The 23610-nt window shown below is 42.5% G+C and overlaps 1 protein-coding gene across 1 annotated transcript in view; it reads left to right on the top strand.

The window, feature by feature from the left end:
* The window catches only part of LOC138581421 (cytochrome P450 2D15-like), a 398392-nt gene that overhangs the window by 253696 nt on the left and 121086 nt on the right, over positions 1-23610 (top strand). Inside the window, exon 6 of the mRNA XM_069652737.1 lies at positions 19766-19907. Coding sequence (XP_069508838.1) covers positions 19766-19907 — 142 coding nt within the window. The remainder of the gene's footprint in view (positions 1-19765; positions 19908-23610) is intronic.

Raw genomic sequence — 23610 nt, forward strand, 5'->3', positions numbered from 1 at the left:
GGTGAGGGCTTGGGGGATGATGGGGGTAGGAGTGTTTGGTTGTGGTTACCCTTGGATGGAGAAGGAGATGGCGTGGTGGTCAGACCATGCAGTTTGCTCGTTTTTTGTGATGGCTGTAGAGCAGTTGAGATCCGCTAGCCAGTCCAGGGTCCTGCCTTTGTTGTGGGTGGGCTCTGTGATTCTGAGCTTGAACCCTAGTTGGGAAATGGTGCTTTCCAGGGAGAGTGCATTGGCATCGTTTGGGTCACCGAGACCGAGGTTGAGGTCGCCAATAAGGATAATTTGCGATCCTGTTTTGGTGTTGGTGGTCAAGAGGTCAGATATCTCTTCCTCGAATGTGGTGATGGGGCCTGGGGTTCTGTAGAGGAGGTGTAATAGTACGGTTTGTGTAGCTGAGAGTTGAAGCTTGGCTGACAGAAGTTCTGCAGACCGAAAGCTAGGCGGTGGGGTTAATCTGAGGCCAAGGGATGTTTTGGCAATGAAGGCTACTCCTCCTCCTTTGCCTATGTCCCAGTCTTTCCTCAGTATTGAGTAGCCTTCTGGGATGGCGAGGGATAGCGCTGGGCCTGCTGCTTGGTGCAGCCAGGTTTCAGTGATAGTCAGGAAGTGCAGGTTGTTGGCAGAGATGAAGTCTGCGATATCTAGCGCATGGGCGTCCAGGGAGCGGGCATTGATTAGGGCGCCCTTGATCAGTGGCTGTTCGGATGTGCTCAGGGGGGCTGTTTGTGTGATGTTCAAAATTTGAGCGGTGTTAGCTTGATTGTGCGTGGGAAGAGGGGAGTGTTTTTTGGTGAGTGTCGTAGGGGTTATGAACCGAGAGACGAGTCTCAGGTTTCTGTCTTTCAATGTGCATGGGTTCCAGGGAGCGGGTGGAGCAGCAAATCGGCGGATCCATTCTATGGGGCTGAGGGTGCCGTTAGGCTGGTCAGTGTGTTGGGTCTCGAAAAAGCCCATAGTCGAGGTGTATGGAGGATATTGGGTTGGGTGTGATTGTGGTCGAGGTTTGTGGCGGGTGGTGTTGTTGTGGTGGAGCAAGGCGAGTGTAGCCGTTAAGGTGAGAGTGGCTAAGAGGAGGTTTGCCATGGGTGGTCATTGTGCGACCTGGATATGGTATGGTGAGGTCGACTAGATGGCAGTAGAGTGGGTTGCGGTGGATTGGGAGCTGACTGGGTCGGGATGGGCGGGGAGGCAAGTAGTCGGATTCAGAGTAGCGGAGTAATGGGCAGGTAGAGTGACACAATAGATTAAGGCACAATGGCTAGCAAGTAGACTGTCCTTAAATGCACCTAGGATTGACTGTCCCAAAACACACTAAAATGTAAATGTGCCAGAGGGCACCTGGAATTGACTGTCCCAAAACACACTAAAATGTAAATGTGCCAGAGGGCACCTGCAATTGACTGTCCCAAAACACACTAAAATGCATATGTGCCAGAGGGCACCTAGTATTGACAGGTATAGGTTATATGAAAATCGCCAGGAAATCGTCAGATACAGGCATGCAAAGTGGCCCTTAGATTTAGAATAGCGCAGATGTGCAGATTAGCAATTAGAATCAAAAATAGCAAGCGTTTGAAATTAGCACAGCAGTAGAACGGAGTAGCACATGAGTTCAGAGTGGCACATAGATTCAGAGTAGCGCCTGCAATGGGAATAACACCTAGGTTCAGAGTAACACTTAGTTCAAAATAACACCTAGATTCAGCCTAGCACCTACATTCAGAATGTGATTATTTTTGTGTTTTTCTTCGCTTTAGGAAATTTAAGTTGTAATAGTTCTGTGAACTAAAAAACAACTAAATAAATAAATAAATATTTGAGATACAGGTGTGAGTGCTCCCACACTCCCAATTCTGACATAAGCGTTTCAAACTAGGACATCCCAGTCCCATACAAAGGGCATGTGAACCAGCCGCATGTAACATGGAAACCAAGTCTGACATAATATAAACATTTGGCAAGCAAGAACACCCTTACTAAATTAACCCTACCAATATCCAAGATGGGTAGATTGTGCCATTTCTGCCTAAGGGCTTGGACTTCTTTATTCACAAAATCTAGATTTCCCCTGCCTTTCATTGCTATGTCTATACAATATCACTGCCTGAATCTTTTATGCTAGCCACCGAGTGATCTGGGAAATCTGGAGAGTTCAAGATCATACGTTGCATTTTGTGTGCATCCATTTCATGACCGGAGACTGTCCCGATTTCCTGAGCACATTGAATTATTTTAGAAATGTACCTGGCTGTATCAGAAGGCAATATTATCTGCGTACACTGCCAGTTTTGTTTCTACCCCTTCTTCTGTGGGGAGAGGCTTAATCCCACTTAGGGTCTATTTGAAAGGATTTATAAATATTGGATGCAGCAACAGGGAGAGGGAGAACCTTTCTTATTTCTCCTCCTTGTTCTAGGGGTTTTGGATTCCCTATCAACACCAAAGACAGATCTTCATAGCAAGCCTAAATTCTATAAATAAATTCCCCATGCAAGCACATTTTTTACATTTCCAACCAGAGAAACATCAGCCCACATTGTGGATGGCCATCTCTGCATCAATGAATGTACAGGAAAGCTGGAGCGCCACCGCCACCCACCCCCCTGGGTCGGGGACACCAATCATGAGCTGAAACAGTTTTGTGTGCATGACCGTACCTCTACTGGGCATAACACCAAGCTTCCTGTATAATACTACTGATCCCCAGTAGTCTCCACTCATCATTGTTGCACATACCTTACTGACAGAATTTAGCAGCAAGATCAAGCAGAAAGAAGACGTTTCACTTACATCCATGCTTGCCTTAGGAATAGTGATCAGGTTTCCATTGATCCATGATGCAGGAACATTACCATTCACCTGATTCATCTACTTTTCCTCTTCTCCAACCTTTATTTGTACACAGGCCATAAAAGCAATTAGCAATACATAATACAGTGCATAATAAAATAATTCAGTGGTAACAAGAGTGCATTGCAAATTTTTGGAAATCCGCGCCTTGGTTAGAGGAAATACCACCTTTTTATTAAAGGTGGGCTGTGACATAGACCAAGGACTAGTCCTAAATAAGAAGCAACAGCCACAAGGTAAAGATACTAAAGTAAAATATACACCATCTACGGCGGTAACTACAAATGTGGGTTCACAAATAAACTAAAACAAAGTAACGCACACTTCTGAAGATGCAATTGCCAAATCCCATTGAGAGTGGCTTCTCGCCTTCTTACCTGTCCCCACACAACGTTCCTAAAAATCAGTTCACCATTTGCTCCTGGAAAACCTGTGGCCATCGACATGTATTCTCAGAGGGTGGCTCCACCAGTTTATTTACTAGCTCTGATATTATTCTATTCCAGGAGACTTGGTTGATGGGTGATGTTGTTTTTGTTGGCTATCTTAGTTTTGCCAAAATGTCCATAAAAGGTGAGAAGGGCCATCATTCTGGTGGTATACTGACCTTGTGTTCAACCTCCCTTGTGTCTGGGGCTACGGATATATTTAATGATAAATCGCTTTTTGGTGATTGATGTTGAATTCTATGATGGGCAGCATTTATTGGTGTTAAATATATATGATTCGAGAGTGGGCGAACTGACTTAACACACTCAAATGGCAATTTATGTATTATCAAATCCGACACCATGAAATATCAGGACACATATTTTATATTCGGGGGTGACTTTAACTCCCCTTGTATAAATTATCCAGTTGATGACAGTGGTGAAGTGATGATATTGGTAAAAGATCAGAAGCGTTTCAAATGAAGCTGTTTCTGGTCAACATTTTGTTTTGACCAGAGTCTTCACATGTTCAATGGCTGTACAAATGGTGACATTCCAGCATCTATGACTTGGTATAATGGTGCCTCTGAATCTATAATTGACTATTTTTATGGAAGTATTGCTTTGTTTAATAAGGTTCAGAATAGGTCGGTAAGTGTTTCTGTATTTAGTGATAATGGGCTTTTAAAAGTGAACACAAGAAGCTTATCCATTAAAACTCCAGGGCCAGACAGAGTGGGTGGAATTGGAATAAATAATGCTTGGAGCTAAATTGGCTGGTCGGATAGAAACATTGAGGCTATCACAAAATGTATGGGCAATTTGAAAGCGGTATATATACAAATTATAGCTCCCCTGATCTTATTATAGAATGGATTAGCTTGATCAGCCGATCGTTTTTTAAGTACAGGGTATGGTACACTACTGCGGCGGAATAATAAACATACTCATAAATATGACAAGGTGTTAACCCAAAAGAAAAGAAATATGAGACAGGACATAAGAAAGGTGGAACACCTTTGTATAGTTAACCAGCAAAATATGAAGAAATTAGAAAATGTAAGAATAGATATAATTCCTGGTTGAAATGGTATCGCCTTTAATGTCGAACTGTAAGGTGGAGAGACTTATGCAAGGTAGTTCGCAAACATGAAAAAAACACCTCTGGCACTTATTGAATAGTCACTGCTCTGAGAAATATTCTGAATCGACTAACTAATTTCTGATTAAAACCTAGTAATTATAACTACATGAAAAACGTGCTGCAAAAAATCCTGTTATTTTGCCTGCCGCTATGTGTCCTCTGTACTTGTGATTTAAAAGGGATGATTTGATAGATATTATTAGCAGATTAAAAAAATCTAAAGCTCCCAGTCCTGACGGCATTTCCAATTTGGTTGTGCGTGCCAACCCAGAGTTTTGGGCTGACATCCTGCTTAATCTAGTGAAGTGTGGTCAAATTCCCGACTCATGAAGGGTGTCTCATTTAATCCCGATCTTTAAACTTGCGAAAAATGATGACCCTGTAAACTCTAGGATCCTGTCATTACTAGATGGTCATAGCAACATGTTTGCCAAGTTTCTTTTATTGAAAATCGAAAAATGGATTGAGCAAAGGCACATTTTAAGTTGTTACCAGACAGGATTTACGAAGTGTCTATCTGCTGATTATAATATCTTTATTCCTAACTCACTTATAAGACAAGCCAGAGGCAAAACAGAAACACCACTATATATTCTATTTGTGGACTTTGCCTCTGCATTTGACTCGATTGACAGCTCCCTACTATGGGATAAATTGAAGCGGTTGAAAATGCCAACCGACCTACTTAGGGCTTGTCAATTACTGCATGAAAATAACATGGTACATGTGGAACTTAATGGAAATGGTAATCTGTTTTATGCAATAAACACTGCCCGGGTCGTCAAACGGAGGTGCATATTGGCCCCACTTTTATTTAACTTTTTCATGTAAGATTTCAAAGAGTTCTTAACTAATGACCATAACTTCCCACCAAAGCTGGGTAATCTAAGAGTGCTATATCTGACATATACTGACGACTTGGCCATTTTTAATTCCACCTATATTGGACTATGCTGATGTATGTGCCATGGTAAAGTTAAGAATGAAAGCGAAAGTATTGGCATATGAGGAGGGACTATGCATCATGTGTATAATTATATTGTTTAGGGTATGGGGTAGAAATGCACCCACAAGACCAAATGTGTCTAAAGAAACGACACAGTAAAGCTATTGCAATAATGCTGTCTTGAAAGAAATTTGTGAATACCAGTGTAAAATATAGTCTGATTGGAATTATATCACTATAACAGCAAAAGTCAATAACAAGTATATCCTATGCACTGGAAACCTCCTATGTTAATCATGACAATGTGGGCCAGTCATCTTGAGGGCTGCATTTGGCATTGTATCCTAGGTCTGGTTATAAGAATCGAGCCGGGCCTTGCTTCTCTGAGCACTATTATCAATGTTAACTGAGGTAATCTATATCTAAAAATAATGTGCAATGAATCCCAGTCAATACTGGGTTTGTTAAGGTTGGAACTGATTAGGGGCTCTAGCAGATCTTTAGCCGAGTTTTGTGCTTTGAATGAGGATTATTTGTCTAAACTGGCATAGTGCCCGGATTGGTCAGAGGGTTTGGGCTCTTTGTTAAGAACATTTAAATCTAAAGCACTGAAATGGGACTGGACCTGCTGTCATGATCACATAGGAGCATTATCGTCAGTAAACCCTTACACTAAGCTATATTTCCCATATCGCAAGGCACAAAAATATATACATCAATGTCCTTGACCGACTGCTCGGTGGATATTTATGTTAATGCGCTGAAACAAATTACAGGCAATGCAAGTCAAAGGGACGTAGCTGAGTCTACCAGCTGAAGAGCACAACTGTTGCTGGGTAAAGGAGAGGGTGTGATTGAATCTCTTCAACACATACTCACCTCATATAGCAGCATGATTAAGATCTATGTAAACAATTACATGCAGCTTGCCGATAACTTGCTGGATGTACAGGGTGGACATTTTCTGCTGAACTTCTGGCTGTAGTATTTCGAGGTCCATAGCCTTAGTTAGGGTATGGCAGGATTTTGAACTCTCGAGGGTGAATGACACGCTGTGTCCAGATGAATGATGCCATGGTTAAATATTTATATAATCCGAAGATTGGTCAAGATGTGATCTACAGAATCAATTAATGTTTGGCCATCAGAGTCTGTTACAAAGAGCCAACTTGGACAAAACTGGTACTGTAGGTTATTTGGAAATATACAATGTTTACAGAGATGTATTTATCTTTTCCTTATTTATTCTACTGTATTGTTGGATGTTTATTAACCGAATATCTTAATCATTTGCGTATATGAATATGTAATTTTATTGATGTCATTTTATTAATGGCTTTAGTTATTTTTCTTTTTACTCTTTCTTGATTTTTGTAATTGAATGATATTGTTATTTGTGAATAGTTTGTAATTAACTATAACACAATACAAAATAAAAAATACATTATATATAAGTTAACAATTTAAAAATGTGCAATATAGCATAGCATAAAATATCTTGTAGTTATGTAAGTGGACTTGTATAGAGTCCTACTGCCACTATTGGTGACCTTGCTGTGCGAAACTCTGTAATAGAAGTTCCATAGAAGAAAGCAGCCTACACAGAATTTTACTTATTGTGTTATGTTATGTTCATGGTATGTTTATGCTTATAACACGCCGTAGCCGTCCGGCATCAGTGTGCTAGCAGTTGGCTTGTAATATGACTGATATTACGGAGCCACACGTTAGTTCACACAATAAGTACAATTCTGTGTAGGCTGCTTCCTTCTAGCTATACCAAATGTTGTTAAAGACCAAGCTTTGAGACTAGTGGTCACACACAATTAAAAAAAAATAAAGGCTGGTATATTTTTATTAAAGCAAACATTCTTTAACATTGAAATAATGGTTTGGGCCCCAAAATCTCTGTACGTTGGACAAAAAAATAGCATATGAAGACTGGATTCTAATCTATCTAGACGAAAAGGTCAATTAGGTGGCACAAAAATAACAAATTTTTACTTAACATTTACAATGCAACTTTGTTATTAAAATGCACTCTTCAAGACAAGAGGAAAATAAAAGACATGCTTGCGTGCAATTAACAATTTGGAGTTGTTTGACCAAATTATTAGTTACTGAAGAGTCCTCAGTGGCCAGTCTCCTACCATTTAGATCAGACTTCATCATACCGAAACGGATTCAATCACTCTGTCATCTAAAAGCAGTACATTTTCCCAGTCCCTTAAAGGAAGCAACATTTCCAATTCTTTCAAGATGCTTATATGCTAGGGAATAAGGCTCTGGGTTATTCCGGAGATATGTAGGACTTGTGTAAGAACAGCTTTAAGGTTCAATATTACTTTAAAAATAAAGGAGGGAAGGAGCTATATTCGGACAAATTGGTCACAGTTCCCTCTCTACATCAAGGGTCTGGGTCCTGCTGAAGGTAGCATGCCCAAAATATTTTTGAATACATTGTTGTTCTCTAAAAACGGTAATGTAGTCACAGTATCCCTACCATATAGGGCAGCAACATACAATGCAATTGTCTTAGGACATGTTTGCATAGCTTCAAAGCTGAATCTATTGGTAGCGCTTTAAACTTTTTGCAAATGCCTAAAATGCTGACAGTTGCCTGCAACCTCTTATTTGCTGTATCAGTAATGTGCTTTAGCCCATTTAGGTTTTCTGTAAACATTATCCCAACATGATCAAACTCAGGAACAGTACGTTTAATCTCTTTTCCATTTTTAAACAAAAAGGGTGGTATTGTTTATCCACAGAGCCAAACCTCATTGATACATTTTTTGGGGTTAACTTTTAAATCCATAACAATAATGAAAACTGTGTTAACTCGTAATCAGGTTTTGCAAAGCACAGGGTGCCTGGGCATTAAGAACTAAATTATCAGCATACAGTAATATTGCTGCGGTGTCTGATGCACACTAGGAAAATGTAATTCTTGATTTATGAGAGATACTCATATAACCTATTTGTGTATAAATTAAATAATAAAGGTGCCAAGACACAACCCTGTCTCATGCCACATATTACTGGAAAACATCTTGTCTACCATATCTCATGGCAACACAGTTTAACTTGTGTGAAGAGACGAGTATAGTCAGCAACCCATAATGGATATCGATAGAAGTAAAGTGGTCCACAGCTTTCCTCTGTTAACAGAGTCAAACGCGGTGCTGAAGTCCATAAAGGCAACACAAATTGGCTCCTTCGTAATGTGATTGAAATGAGATATAAGTTATTGCTTTGGTGCTCCTCAAACTCCTCAACCATCTAACTAATACCAGGACTCTCTGAATACCTGATAGACTTCTTGGACCAAGTCAAACAATTAATTATCGCCCCATAACAAATGTCCCTTTCTTGTTAAAGATCATAGGTAAAGCTGTTTGTACGCAGTACAATGTTTTTGGAAAAGAGAGGGGACTTCTATCTAGGGGCCTATCTGGCTTCAGGAAGAAATATGGGACGGAGACGGCTTTGGTGGATGTCAAATCAGGCCTAGCCGAAATTGTGGATCAAGGCAGTCTGGCCATGCTGTTGCTGCTGGACCTGTCTGCCGCCTTTGATCTGGTGAATCGTGACAGGTTGGTGGACAGGCTAGCTGAGGTTGGCAACTGCTCTAAGTTGGCGGTGAACTGGTTTAGATCCTTTCTTGGACATAGGAGGGCCAGGGTAGCTATGGGGGAACTTTAAGTCACAAGAGGGTATACTATGCTGCGGTGTACCGCACAGATCCTGTGTTTCCCGCCTGTTGTATAACATCTACTCAAAACCCATTTTTGATCTTTTGGATGGTCTGGGTGTCAAATTTGCAAATTATGCTGATGATACCCAGATCATCCTGGAACTGTCAGGATCCTATCAGGCAGACTCACTGATAGTCAGTAGGGGCTTTGATGCCATCAAAGTATGGATGAAAAATTATACTGGCCCCAAATGACAACAAGACTGAGATCCTGATTCTCTGCAGCACGGTAAAGTTAAAGAAACTAGGCCCCCAGTATGCAGTCTTCTCAATAGGGGGTGCTAGAATTCAGGTTTCCAACTGTGTCAAAATACTGGGGCTAGTTTTTGACAGTAATTTAAACTTTAACAAACATGTGGGTTTTTTAAGCTCCAGCTGCACCTACATGACACAACAGCTATGGCAGATTCAACCATATCATAGGAAAATAGGGCTCTGATAGCCACAGCCACAATAAACACCAGGCTGGATTATTGTAATGGGCTACTAGTTGGCACCTCATAGGCTAATGTAAAAAAAATGCAGACTATTCAGAATGGGGAAGTCAGAACCTTTTGTGTCATCGGTGACAGAGATTGTGTTTATGATGCCCTTAAGAAACTACATTGGCGCCCCGTCCATCAGAGGTTTTGTTTCAAAGCATCTTGCCTGGTTTATAAATGCCTTGCAGGCGATGCTCAAAACTATCTTAGCTCACAAATTATGAGAATGCCACACAGGAGAACGTTGCAGTCTAATAACAAGGATCTATTAACAGAGATTTGGAGGCCTGACTTTTAATGCCTGGCCCCAAGGGTCCTTAATGATCTCCCCCAACGTATCAGGCAGTTGCCATCAACTGCTCAGTTTAGGAAAGCTCTGAAAACGTACTTGTTTGATGGAGGAGGAATTTAGGACTCCCGTCTTTTTTCCCTCTTTCCTGATTCTGTACTACTGCCTTGGGTTTCCCTGCTTTGTGTTTTCTGTTTGTACTGTCATTGAGCGATCTGAGGCCTATGGGTGTGTTGGCGCAATAATACATTCTTTAGAATAGAATAGAATGAATATCCTGTTGGATCTCTCTAGTATCAAATGGCTGAGCTAAGAATGCCATCTGTTCTTAAGAGAGTGACAGAAGCTTAAGTTGATTTAAATGACTTTGAAATTTGACTGCATCTTGGGTAGATTGCAAATGTACATATATGAGTAAACACAACATTCCCTGACCTAACATTTTCATGTGTAACACCTTGTCCCTGTCCGGCCTTTTTAAACAGTGAACCTGTCTTTCCTGAGATGAGTCTTTAACCCATAGAGTGAGAACCGTGCCCGAGCTTCACTCACCAATTCCATCCAATACCTATATGATTGCCTGGAGACTGTGTCCTCCTTAATTGCCCCAGTAGCCACTCTACCCAAAACTAGATCTTGCTATTATCCCACAGGATCCAAGCCAAGCCATTCTGAAGTACCTCTGGGTGCTATCCTTGTAACATCTTCAGCCTTGTCTCCCTGGTTTTTAATTCACTCTTTTGGATAATGTGCCTCTATACCGTAGGAGCCAACCAAACGCCAAAGGAACCCTACATGGCATCCTACACTATAAGATAATTTGCTGAGCCCAAACATAATGTCCCCAAATGAGAGAATATGGACACATTTACAAATGTCAGATTACTTGGATAATTTACGGTCAAATGACAGTGCCGTCCCATAATTTCCATTAGCATTCAACCGCAAAACGATCAGAATGGGTGCAGAGTCAGATACAGTGAAATTCTAAATGTTACAAAAACTTTTTTGCTATCCATTCTCTTTGAATGAAACAACATATTTACTGTGATGTAGGCCGTGTGGGGAAGAAATACAAATAATCTGTTGCACCCAGATACCAGGTCCTATCTAGTGCCTCCATTAGATATTGAAGGGCCACCAAGTGACTTGGGGGACAAATCCTATGTTCAAAGATGTACTGTTAGGGCAGGGTTCTACAGTCAGATTAAAGTTTCCACCCAAAAATACAGGCCTGGGCCAGGTGTGTGATATCTCCTCCAATTTCTCAACTAATTTTGAGTGCACTGAGGGAAACTAAGGTAAACACTGTTGCTCCCAATTCGTAGTGTCATGTTACTCATTTGCAATGTCTATCTGCTGCTTTGTCAATGATCTGAATATTTACATTGCATGCCAGAATCCCTACTCCATGAGTTTGAATTGCCTACGAGGTAACCAAACAACATGCTACTTGGGGACATCTCAAATCAGCTGTCTTCCCGAAAGACAGATGCATCTGTTGTAGGCATGACATCTAGCTTTAGTTCCCTCAGATACTTTGCCACCAGTGGCTATTTATTGCAAGCACTCACATCCCAGATGATGATTGTCAATGGACCCATGCCAACACTCCTACCCTTGTGTGTTGCAGCTACACCCACTGTGCTTGAACCTAGCCTTCCTCCTGAGAAAAAAATGACCTCCATTGCACAACAGCAAAAATAATACCCTCCTCCACTTTCTCCATACTGTCCACTTTCCAACCTCTATCAGTGCTCCACCAGCCCTGCCATCACCTCTCTACCTCATCCTATATATTTAACCTTGCCTCCATGCCCCCAGCATGTGATTCCTAGTCCAGGGAAAGATCTCCATGCAGGGAAATTCTGTGATTGTGGAGGTCTCTCAGCTTGAACCTCAGTTAAACACAAAGTATGCGAGAACATGCTAACATTGCTGCCCGTTTTAAATTGCTCATATCTTCCCTAGTTTTGGAAATGTTTCTCTTTCTCACCAGTCTTCGAATTCAGACGAGGAAAACCAATGTTAGTGCAATTAGGAGTGAATGCCCAACCCAAGGAATCACCTAACTTGTGTGTGGGTTTCATAATCACTGGTGAGAGGGACATTTTATTAAGGGACATGGGTAGACATGATCACACCATGTTGACCTACTCAGCACTGCATAGACAGGAGAAGCATTCCAATCCCCTGTGCATGTTCCCTATAGAGGACCATCATTCTTGATATCCATGTTCATTCCTTGAACTCCTATATGCTATGTGAAATATTATTGTGTTGAGTTTCAGTTAGCAGCTTAATTTCACAAGCAAGAAAAATAATTTTATCTTTAGCAATCCTGAACATTGGCTTCTACATAAAATAATATAGCATAACTTAAAGGCATTGAAAAGTTACTTACATTCATCTGCTCTTATATTTTCATCTGAGCAGTTGTGATGCCAGTTTAACATTCCATGACAAATAGAGTTGCTGTTTATCCTGTCTGTCATGCAGGGTGTCAATGGCTTTTGTGAAATGTATGTTTTTTTACAGCCATGGCTCTTACAGAGTTGTGCACCACATAGACAAATTATTTATTGGCAGTATTCTTGCATAATGCCCTTATAATAAAGAAGTCCAGGTGCTGTGGAACTTATATGCCGGTGCTTTCAAGATTTTCAGCCAATCTTAGCTTAATATACTTTCCATTAAAACCTTATTCATGAAGCTGGACCTTATGGGAATTTAATTCCCCTTGTGCCCCTTGCTTTTACTTTTGAAGTGACATTGCATCTTTTCATCTCCTGTCCTTAGCTTCTCTTGTATACATAAGTGCTCTCCCACCCTACACCGTTGCCTGGGTACTTCTGCATTAGATAGCTCAAGCCTGAACTTTTTGGATTTGTGTCCAACTAGTGTCTTCTTCTACTGGCTTGCCGCTCGGTTCCCCAGGGATCCAAATCTAATCAAATCAAATACTGAAAAATGTAAATACTAATGATTAACCTTTGAAGAGTGTCACCATGGCTTATTGTAGCATAATGACTCTACCAGTGATTTGCCTTGTTCCTTTTAGTAAATGCCAGTTAGGGTGTCGGCATGGCAGAGAGATTACCCATTTCCACTGGTCAGCATTCATCCTTATTCAATATGTGAGATCTGGACCCTCAATGTCCGTGACTACTCTAAGCAGGAATTGATTAACATTTATGCTTTTTCACTCTATCAGAACACCAAGGGCAGAATCTCAACTCCAGCGGGAACTGGGAAATCGTAATCATAAACAAAAAGGTTGTTCCCACCAGGAATGATTTGGAGAAGCTATTACTTAAATGGCTTCATGTGATTATTAACTTCATGTAACTTTAGTTACCATTGATTTACTCTACAGTAGCCCTATCAACATATACAATGGAATTGAATTTGACACAGTTAGATGAATCACACCTGCCAAAGTAATTTGTTAAAAGATCAAATCATTGCAAAAAAGTGAACAATTTAAATGATTTTACTTCATTATACATTTATTCAACATAGTATATAATAGAACTCCATATAATTCTGGTATATACAAGGAGGACATTATACACAAAATCGTAGTATTCACTGGAGAAAATCATAAACACATCTTCAAAAGAAAAATACACAAAAACCCAAAGCTACCCAATAAACAACGATTTAGTTCATTGGATAAGAAGGCCCTGTAATAAATAACAGAGATCCTACTCTTAATCTGAAAAAAACAACGATCACCAAAGTCTTGCTAACAAGAGATCAGGGTCTACGCTGGATATGCTGAAAGTTGCGCTAACAATAATGTACTATGCCTCCATCTTGTTATTCATGTGGATATAGGCGCATTACCAGCGTTTTGGTGGACATATTATTCTTGCCACCTTCTTAAGGACAAAACAAATGGATGACCCTATAGTAAAAAGATGTAACATTATCAGTGCTAAATAAAATCTGGTCTTTATATTCCCTTCCCCCTCCTGCTCTCACGCCTTGTGTCGTTGTTTGTACCTTGTATGTATTCCCCAGTTCGTCTTAGCTTATAAACTTTTGATTTTATCTTTGCAGATCGTTCGAACTATAATCCAGTTTCGTTCATTTCCTATCCACTGAGCATTGTTAATACATGCATGTATTAGTTTATTCTTTATATATTGACCTATTACATGGTTTGGTTCGTTTTGTTTCTCCTTTGTATCTCCAAATGTTTCTTGATGATCTGCGTTAAAATCTATTGTATTGCTGTTACAATCTCAATAAAAACTATAAAAATCAACAAACAAAAAAAAATGTAACATAAAAGACAATTGAAACCAAATATAGTGCAGATTTCTAAAAAGTTGTATAGAGTTACCAAAGAGGTTACCAAAAGTTTTGGAATTAACCTTCACCTAAAAGACGCCGACCAGTACAGATAGAAAGTGGATGTCGAAAAGACAATGCCAACAAGCCAAGGGTCTGAGACCCTTGTGTGTTAGCGGTCCATGAAAACTGGAAAGAAGGGGACCAAATTAAAAACCCTGTGAGGCCAAAAGTCACATACCTCAGTGATATATAGAGCAAGGAGCTAAGAACTTTACCCTAAGAATAATGGCGGTTGTTAACATGACTGAGGGCTTGTTGAACAGGAAGTCAGTATCTGATAGTATGGCACCCTAAAGATAAAATAATATTTATTTTAAAGGCACAAGCAGTTATGAAAAACCGAAGCAGCCTGAATAAACTCTGCACACCTGTTGATATGCAGTTGGAAAGCAGCTGCGGTGCACTATGCTGCCTAATATACTATACCTAGACTGGCCAACATAAAGTTGTTGCAAGGGGATAGGTGACATGGGAGTCAACCCAAGTTAGTAAACGCTGAAGGAATGTGGCGACCTGGAAAACCTGGAAGAGCCGGCAGCTACAGCATGAATAAACAAGCATTGGAAATGCCAATAGTTTTGGCGTTTGAGGCTGTTCTTTGCCTTTTGCATTTATAGGCACCAGGATGCAAGGAGGAGAGTGTACCGTTTGAAAGGAGGATGCAATAAGGGGTGCAGGTGTGCAATAGAATGAGAAGGGGAATAGTGCAAGGTATGAAGCAATTGATAGAGGGTGTCATCGATGAGCATGAGGAAATATGAGCGAGAAAGAGTGAGAGGGTAAGGAATAAAGTGGGACAGTGAGAGGAATCGTGAGGGGATAGGGAGGGGGATATTTAGAGAAAGTGGTGGTAGGGTAGGTGGGGTTAGAGAAAGTGGGTGTTGGTAGATAGTGGGGGAAGGGGGGTGGGGGTAGAGCGAGTGGGGATAGGGTGGGTGGGGTAGAGAGAGTGGGGTAGGGTGGATGGGTTAGAGATAGGGTGTGTTGGGTGGGGAGGGTAGAGCAATTGGTGGTTGGTTGGGTGGGTGTAGAGAGCTTGGGGGTAGGGTGGGTGGGATAGAGAGAGTAGCGATATGGTGGGTGGGGGGTAGAGAAGTGGTGGTAGGGTGTGTGGGAGTAGTGTTAACAAGGTAGGTGGGGTGGGTGGGGTAAAGAGAGTGGGGAAGGGTGAGTGGGGTAGAGAAAGTGGGTTTTTTTTGGAAGAGAGAGTGGGGGTAAGGTGCATAGGAGTAGCGAGAGGGGGGAGGGTGGGGTAGAGAGAGTGGAGGTAGACTGGGTGGTGGGGGTGGACAGAGTGGTGTGGTAGGGTCAGTGAAGATAGTGAGATTGGGGATAGAGGTCAGAGAAGGGGAAGAGAAAGTGAGGGTTGGGTGGATGGGTAGAGAGAGTGGGTGTTGGTTGGGTGTAAAGAGAGTGTGTTTAGGGTGGTGATGGTAGAGAGAGTCGGGGTAGAGAGTGGGGGAATGGTGGTAGGTGAGGAGAGGGTGGGGTGCTTGGTTGGGGGTAGAGTGTAGGGGTAGAGAAAGTAGTGGGTGGGTGAGGGGTGAGAGAGTGGGAGTAGGGTAGGTGGGTGAGGGTAGAGGGAGTGGAAGTAGGGTGGGTGGGTGTTATTAGATGGGCAGCTTTATTTTTTAAGTCTCTTTCTTTGCGGACTCCTCCTGAGTGAAAGAAAAGCAAAGCAGGCAATATCAGCTGTGAATAATAAAGATGCATTTTAATTGTGCATCGTGGGGATATTTCAATGATAGCACGAGAGGGCCGGAGACAGTAGGTCAACCACATGCACACAAACTCTTTGATGCTGGAATGTCTTTTGACAGGAGCAGTCTACTTTCTTGTCTAGCAGGTGAACACACTTGTCTCTCAGAAAGAGTCACATGATATCTGGAGATGTTCTTTCCTCTTTGCTTTGTGAGCAGTTGGATTTGCTGATCAATAGATAGCTGACTCAATCAGCAATCGCTGAATACAAGACGTATGAACGTCAGCGATTTGATGAAAATATGCCTAACGGGCGTGGTATTGAATAACAGCATTCCCAACTACCCCCAATTACCTGTCACGATGACTTGTCTGCAAAGACGTTGGGGGACGAGCTCGAGCCTCGAACACTCTAGCCCAGGCAGACACAGTTGCGCTGTCCTCCGCTCAGGCAGGAGCTTGCGCTTTGTTTTAAATAGTTTGACTATTTAAAACGCAAGGTCCAAAGTACAGGGATGACAATGCTTACGCTAGCACCAAGGACATGGAACACAAGCTATAAACCAGACTATCAATTGGGTAGGGGGGCGGTGGTAATGGCTACCATGCCAAAGAAATCCCATACTGCAGAACCAATCACAGCCTACTAACATAGAGCATATCCAATCGGGTACTAATAGCAGAAAATACTAGACACACCCACAAGCAAGTAGTAGACCTTTTCGAGCAAAATGTAATTATTACAGTGACTTGTTTATTTTAAATACAAAGTACATTAAAATGTGTAACACACATTTAAATCTTTAGTAAATAATTTTTTAAAGCATCAATCTAGTCAAATAGCTTTTTAATAACACTAACAAATGGCGGCCGCGATGTTGAAACTAAACCTGGCTGACAACTTCACCACACGGTACAAAGAGTGCAAAAAAGGGGTGTGTTTTGCCCACAGATGGGTGGACATGGGAGGAAAATCCTATTGATTTAACTTAGAGATGGACGTAAATGGGTGGGACAGATAGGCCAAACAACACATATCCATCCTCATATGCCAACCTGCATTGAAAAGCATTACAACAAACCTGCATCCAAAGCCCCTACTTCAAGCATCATGTTAAAGCTCTTATTTTAATGACAATAGTTTCAGCTTTAAAGGTAGCGCTTTCAGGGCCACCTACTAACCAAGACTAAAAAGGAAAAGGAAATTAAGACTGTGAATGCTGCAAGAGGGTATCACACGAAAATACTGTACATAAAAAACCGAATGGTTGAAACACTTGTGTATAGGTGCGTTACAAATGCCATATCATATCATGATCGGATTTCCGCGGTACCAAAATTACGAACAGCCGTAAAATGCCCAACATTTTAATCATTCTGTTTTCATTATAGCGAACAAGGGAAGCATGGGTTATGGGGTTGTCCCCCGCACCCTTGTTTGCTATCATGGGATTGGAGGCAGTGGGGGTGTTCCCTGCATCCAAAACAAAGTTTTGGAGACAAAAAAAAAATTGACCTTGCAGCGCTGGTTCCCATCCACGGAAGTGAAGGGAACTGGCGCTGCATGGACTCAGCGGCACACAGCGAATTGTGCTGCCAAATGTTAAGTAGGAGGGTGGGGGAGCGGGGTCTACAAAGGGGATTTAGCTGTGGGGTGCTTATTTCGAATACGAACATTTAGAAAACAACCTTTTCATCTTCGAAATGTTCATATTCAAAATAATCACGTACATCCTATAAACAGATGCTGAGGCAGGCTCTGTATTGCATTTTAGGGCAAAGTACGCTGAAACACTAGTTTTGAAAACTGCTTTAATAAATGTCTAGGGCCCTCAAAAGCCATGTTGTTCCTGCAACATCAAGCAAAGCACACTAAATTAGAAGGGAGCTGACGCGGGCGAACGGCTGTCAGCTACAACTACACGTGGATAACAACACATGCAGGTTCAAAATGCTCAACTCACCTGAACAAGTGATTGATGAAACTGGCTCGGGCACCAAATGCTACTGCTGCTGAAAAGCGCTCTTGAGAAATGGCAATACAGATATACTTATAACGGAGGGACGGAAACTGATTGTTGCTGTGTCAGATGATCATGGAGACGCTTGGAATAAACGTCTATGAAAACAAAGCCATCGCTGGCCGCAATAGTGGAAACGAATCCGATGCATGGCTGTATATGCATTAATGAAACAATAGAAACAAAAGGAAGATGTGCCAACTAAGTCAATGTAGGTAACTGTAACCAGGGGAGGGACACTAGTCTCAAAAGACTACAGGCTAAAGATTAGTGGTTTTTAGTTACTTGCTAACCGGGTGGAACCGGGTGTTCCAAGTGCACAGCCCAGAGAAGTCTAAGGGCTGTGAAGTCACCTGAGAGGTGAGGGCAGAACACATAAAGAAACAGGTACAGACTATGTCCAAATGAATGGCAAGTCGAAAAAATGAAATTTATACTCTGGAAAGGAGGAATATGGAGGATGCCAACTGATTAACTAGGACGTGCCAGGCGGTGTAGGGAAGAAATATTCCTATGAATGTCGCTGTGGGGGAGGGTAAGAGGTGGTACTTTTAGTGGGGGAATGAGTTCCTCATTTAACCCTTGTTCGTGCGTGCCCAGTCTGAAAATCCACCTGGCTTCTTTGATAAGTATGGTCCTTTGAATAATAAGGGCATGTTTGGCTGTATCCAATACCGATTATTTCGAGTCAACTGGCACATGGTGGAGCTCCTAAAAATGTGCTAATAGCGGCGCTGTGGTGCTTTTACAGCAAATACTTGATCTATGTTCTGATATGCAAACATTTGCTGCTTGCTTAGTCTGTCCTACGTATCGTAGTACACAAGGGCACTCGATGCAGTAAATTACCTTCAAAGTTTTACACTTTGTAAGACTTTTGAGGTACCATGTACGTTCTGAGCAGGTGCTGCAAGGATAATGGCCCTGAAGGAGGCAAAGGTCCTAGGGCTAGTTGGCAAATCTAAATTCCTGGAATTTGGAGTGTACTAAATGGTCTTCTAGATTTTGAGCATGTTTCAAGGCAAATAATGGAATCGGTTCCTGTGGAATGCTCAATCGCACAAGAGGCCATAATTATTTGACCTAGTCTACTAGTCAGCACGCAAACCAACTTGTTTGAACTGGGTTTTTCTCTGGGAATCAAAAGGGTTTCTGGTGTATTGCAATCCTTTTTGAGTGTGTGAGAAACTAATGTTTTGGGGTAATCGCATGCCCTATGTCTCACTCAAGTTGTTTGCATGTTGAGAGTAGTATTGTATCATGGAACAGTTCCTGCGGCCTTGCAAGAACTGTCCACAGGGGATATTCTCTTTGATGCTTCTCGGGTGAAAGCTTGAGAAGTGTAGAAAGGTGTTCCGATCTGTTGATTTTTTTATACAGGGACCAAACTAGTCGCTATTCGTTTTGCTTGATAATGAGGTCTAGAAGTTTGATCCCTGCTGGAAGTCATAGTAAATTGAATATTGACATGCTGCATATTAATCCAGTCAAGGCAATCAAAATGAATTTCAGATGAATCTGACCAGATAAATACAATGTCATCCATGTAATGATGCCAGAGGGAAATTCTCGGCAGATGTGGATTGTGATCAGATAAAACCAGCCTCTGTTCAAACGATGCCATAAAGAGGATGGCTAAACTGGGGGCAAAGGCCACACCCATAGCTGTGCCTCTGGTCTGGACATAAAACTGATTGTTTAATTAGACTCTATCAGGCCTAGCGCCTGCAGCAACACTGCCATGTTGACATCGCTAAACATTTATCAATTTCTTCACCCTTACAGGCTAAAGACAACCCCAGCAGCACCTTCAATCAGGAAAACCTTCTCTTTGCCACCAGTGACCTGTTTGGGGCAGGCACAGAGACTACCTCTACAACATTACGCTGGGCGCTGCTCTACATGGTCCTTTATCCGGATGTTCAGAGTGAGTGTTATTGTAGCATGCTGTGTGGGTGGGATTCGAAAGAGAACAAGAATGGCAATGGCAATGCTTGAATTCACACTGGCATCTCCCCCACAGGAAGTGGCCAGCAGCAGCCTTCTATTTCAGACCACAAGTTTTGAGCACTACTAAGCCTTGGTGAAAATATGTGGCTAAAAATCGAACCATCCGACTTGTGGCCCTTTTTCCCATAACAGTGTTTCCTAATGTTTGTGGGTGATTGAAATGCCTGGTTTTAGGATTAACAGTATTGATAGAGCAAAGTGGTCCAATTTCAGAATCAGTCTTGTATAGGCAGAGGAAAGAGGTTGCACAGAAGTTGGGAGAACATGTTTTTAGTTAAGGGAGAGGTAGAACATTGATTGGATTCAGTTGAAAAGAGGCAGAATATTTAAACAGGCTTCAGTTGACGGAGAGGTAGAAAACTAAAATAGTATTTAGTTGAAGGGAGCAGTCGAACAGTGAAATAGGATTTGCTAGGTACCTTGCATGACATAGATGCACATGCCGTTGCCTGTCAGATTGAGGAGAAGAGGACTAAAGAATTGTGTGGAGGCAGCGGCAGGAAGGAGATAACATTGTGTCACAGATGGCCTCAATAATTTACTAACTCCCAAGGACAGTACAAGGGTTTTTAGTTTCAGGTTACAAAAGGGCTTTAAGGGCCGCCCTTCTCTACTTCATCTAGATATAGTAAGTCCCTCCCTACCGCAGGTGTTTCTACTCCCCTTGTTAGCCTTGACTGATTATTGACCCCTACTGTCTAAATTATGTCTGTTCTGGTAGTGATGGCTTAATGGCAAATGCCCTATCTAGATAACTCCCTCAGGGACTTCCTAGGTGTGGCCTACTCCACCCCGTTTTCTAGAACTAACTAAAGGAGTAGTTTCTTCAAGACACTATAGCCCCAGTCAGTTTTCTCCTACCATGCCCTTGTTCCTCTCCCTTTATCTCTCTCTTTCTCCATATCCTCCTACTCTCCTCCCTACTACTCCAACCACCTTCTCTTCTCTCTCTCCCTTAAGCTCCTCTTCCTCTTCTCCGATATTCCTCTCCCTACTACCTACCTCCTACACTCTCTGATCTTACTCCCTACTGCTCCCGCTCTCTCGCTCCTGAAAACCATAAAAACTCTCCCCTTTTTACACTAGTACACCTCTTCATTCTCTACACCACTTCTACTCTATTCTCTCAATACCACTACTACTCACTTCTGTCCTGTCACAGATTCCACAAGAATCACTCCAAGCCTCTAAGATAGTTCAAAGGTTTTTATTGAAATGTCATTGGGCCTTATGCCAGTCCCTATCTCTCTAATATCAGTGCACCTCCTCCCTAATCCAGATGTCCTTAGCCCCAGGTTAGTAGATAGCGATTGTTTCACCCTCAGTTTGCCAATGAGGAAACTAAACTGAGATGTTAACCTAAAGACCTTTGGCCTTATCTCACTAAACTCCCTCAGGAACTTCCTAACTTTCCTTTTACTCTAGCTAGTTGTTTGTAATCTGAAGGGGATTTGTGCCTTGCAGGCACCCTGCTTGATCAGGTCTTTTCCTATCATGCTCGCTTTCTCCTCTCCCTCTCTATTCACCTCTCTTGTACACTCCTTCTCCACGTCTATCTGCCTCTGTTCTGTTACTCCTCTGTCCCTTTAATGTATCTTGTACCTTCAAAGCCTCGCTTCCACCCGATGATATTGCTTGTCTGTTCTTCTCAATAGTACTACTCTCTGCCACACTACTCTATACTACTACTACTGCTACCACACTACTGCTCTCTTCTCAACTCCACTGAAACTCCCTCCTCCACTCTACTACAACTTCCTCCTCCACTCTACTACAACTCCCTCCTCCACCCTACTACTACTTCACTCACATCTAACTCAGACACCACTCTTTCACTCATACACTGACTTCACATTCACTCCCTACTCTCCTTCTCTTAACGACACTTGGCACACTTTTCCACACACTCACAATACAGTAGCTCTTTCAAACACTAGCCAATACCTCACCTTATCCAGAAATCACTTCCACACTCTGCTGCTTCTCTCTCCCTCCTAGTGGTCTCTTTGTCTTCCACCTCCACCACCTCTGACCTCATCCAAATAATCCACACTTCCTACTTTCTGTGGTCTCCTTTTATCCCCCGCCACCATTAGGTTCTCTTTTCCTTGCCAATCCGGGCCTGTCTTCCGCACCTGGGATGTGTTGAAGGAAGCAAAGTTTACAAATAGCATGCTAACGCCCGCCTACTTTGTCTGCACGGGCCTAGCACCGAATAGCAATGGCGGTGTGGGAGCTTGAATGTCCTTGTTCCTCTGTGAGGGCCTGGCACCCCTATGTTCTATGGTTGTAAGGGCTTGGTTACCCTGGTTTAGTCCCTTGTGATCTAGGTTGCTTGATGGCAGCTGTGCATCCTCACTGCTACTACTTGGCAGCATTGCAAAGCTTCTCTGGCTGCCACGTATGGCTGGTGTTCCTGCATTAATTTCTTACTCCTGCTCTTTATCTGCTGTTGGCAGAGTGCAGAACACTGGGCAGCTGTTTCATGTACGAAAAACACGAAGACACTGGCAAGCATCTTGTGTAAGAGGTATGGCACGAGACAAAGGTAGACTACCCAAAAACAAACTGGTATAGTTGGGGGCAAAAAGTGGGGCCCTCTCAACTGCCACCGCCCTCCTTAGGGGTAGGGCTGCTCCAGATTTCTCCTGGTGGGCACACACCTTCATGTTTCCTGTCCCTCCTTATATCCCCCATCTTCTGCCCCCATTGGTCTTGCCCTTCTGGCTCCCCTGGCCAAACATGCCTGCTCTCCCCCCGCCTGGGGTGGAGAGTGAATTGCAAACAATGCAAGTTTCAAAAGAGGGTCTTAGTCCCTCCCCTCTCTCTTGTGGATCTACCGTGGGTCAGCAATGGCAGACCACTATCGCAACAGTTACAGTTTCCAGGTCCATGTCTCTACCATAAGTATATAATGCCTCAGACCTTCCTCCCTGGAGTTGGAGTCCACCCTGGTAGGCCTTCCACACCAGGCTAAGAGGAGTCCCCATACCCTCTTGACAAGGTAAGCCTACGGACCACAGGGCATCTGGACTCCTGCGAGTACTGCCATCCAGGTGAATGGGGTTGGACAGATGTTCTGAAAGTTCTGGCAGTGATGAAAGGCTTCTCTTTGCTGAGGGGTGCAAGGTGGTGCCATGCTGTCTGCGTCATTTTGCTGATGTGTGTTTTGAATGAAAGGCCACAGTCCAGAGTAAATCCACATTTGTTTTCACTGGGTGAGAGTTGAGACATGAATCCATTGAGCATCATGTCAGGCAGTCAATCCTGAACTTTTGCATGCTTGGTGGGTTTTCCTAGATTTATGCATTCCGCCTTTAAAGGGTTGTGCTTCAGATATTTACTTGATATCTAGGCTTGAATGAAGGACAGACAGTACTCGAGGCAATGGATTTTGTTGATGCAATTGATCTTTAGATAAAGCTGATTGTAATATGCTTATTCATGTATCTTGATTATGGCGTTAGTGTTCCATTACTTGAGCTTGAACACCGGACCAATCTTAGGCAGACCAAGCAGGCCAGTAGAACAGCTCAGTCCTCCTGTGGCTGCCAAACTCCCTGCATGATGCCAAACTCCCGCGCCCTTGCCCCCATAGTATTCACCCTGTGGGGAGGCCT

This window comes from Ambystoma mexicanum, chromosome 3p (genome assembly GCF_040938575.1).
Source record: "Ambystoma mexicanum isolate Mex_15411 chromosome 3p, UKY_AmexF1_1, whole genome shotgun sequence".
Taxonomy (NCBI): Eukaryota; Metazoa; Chordata; class Amphibia; order Caudata; family Ambystomatidae; genus Ambystoma; species Ambystoma mexicanum.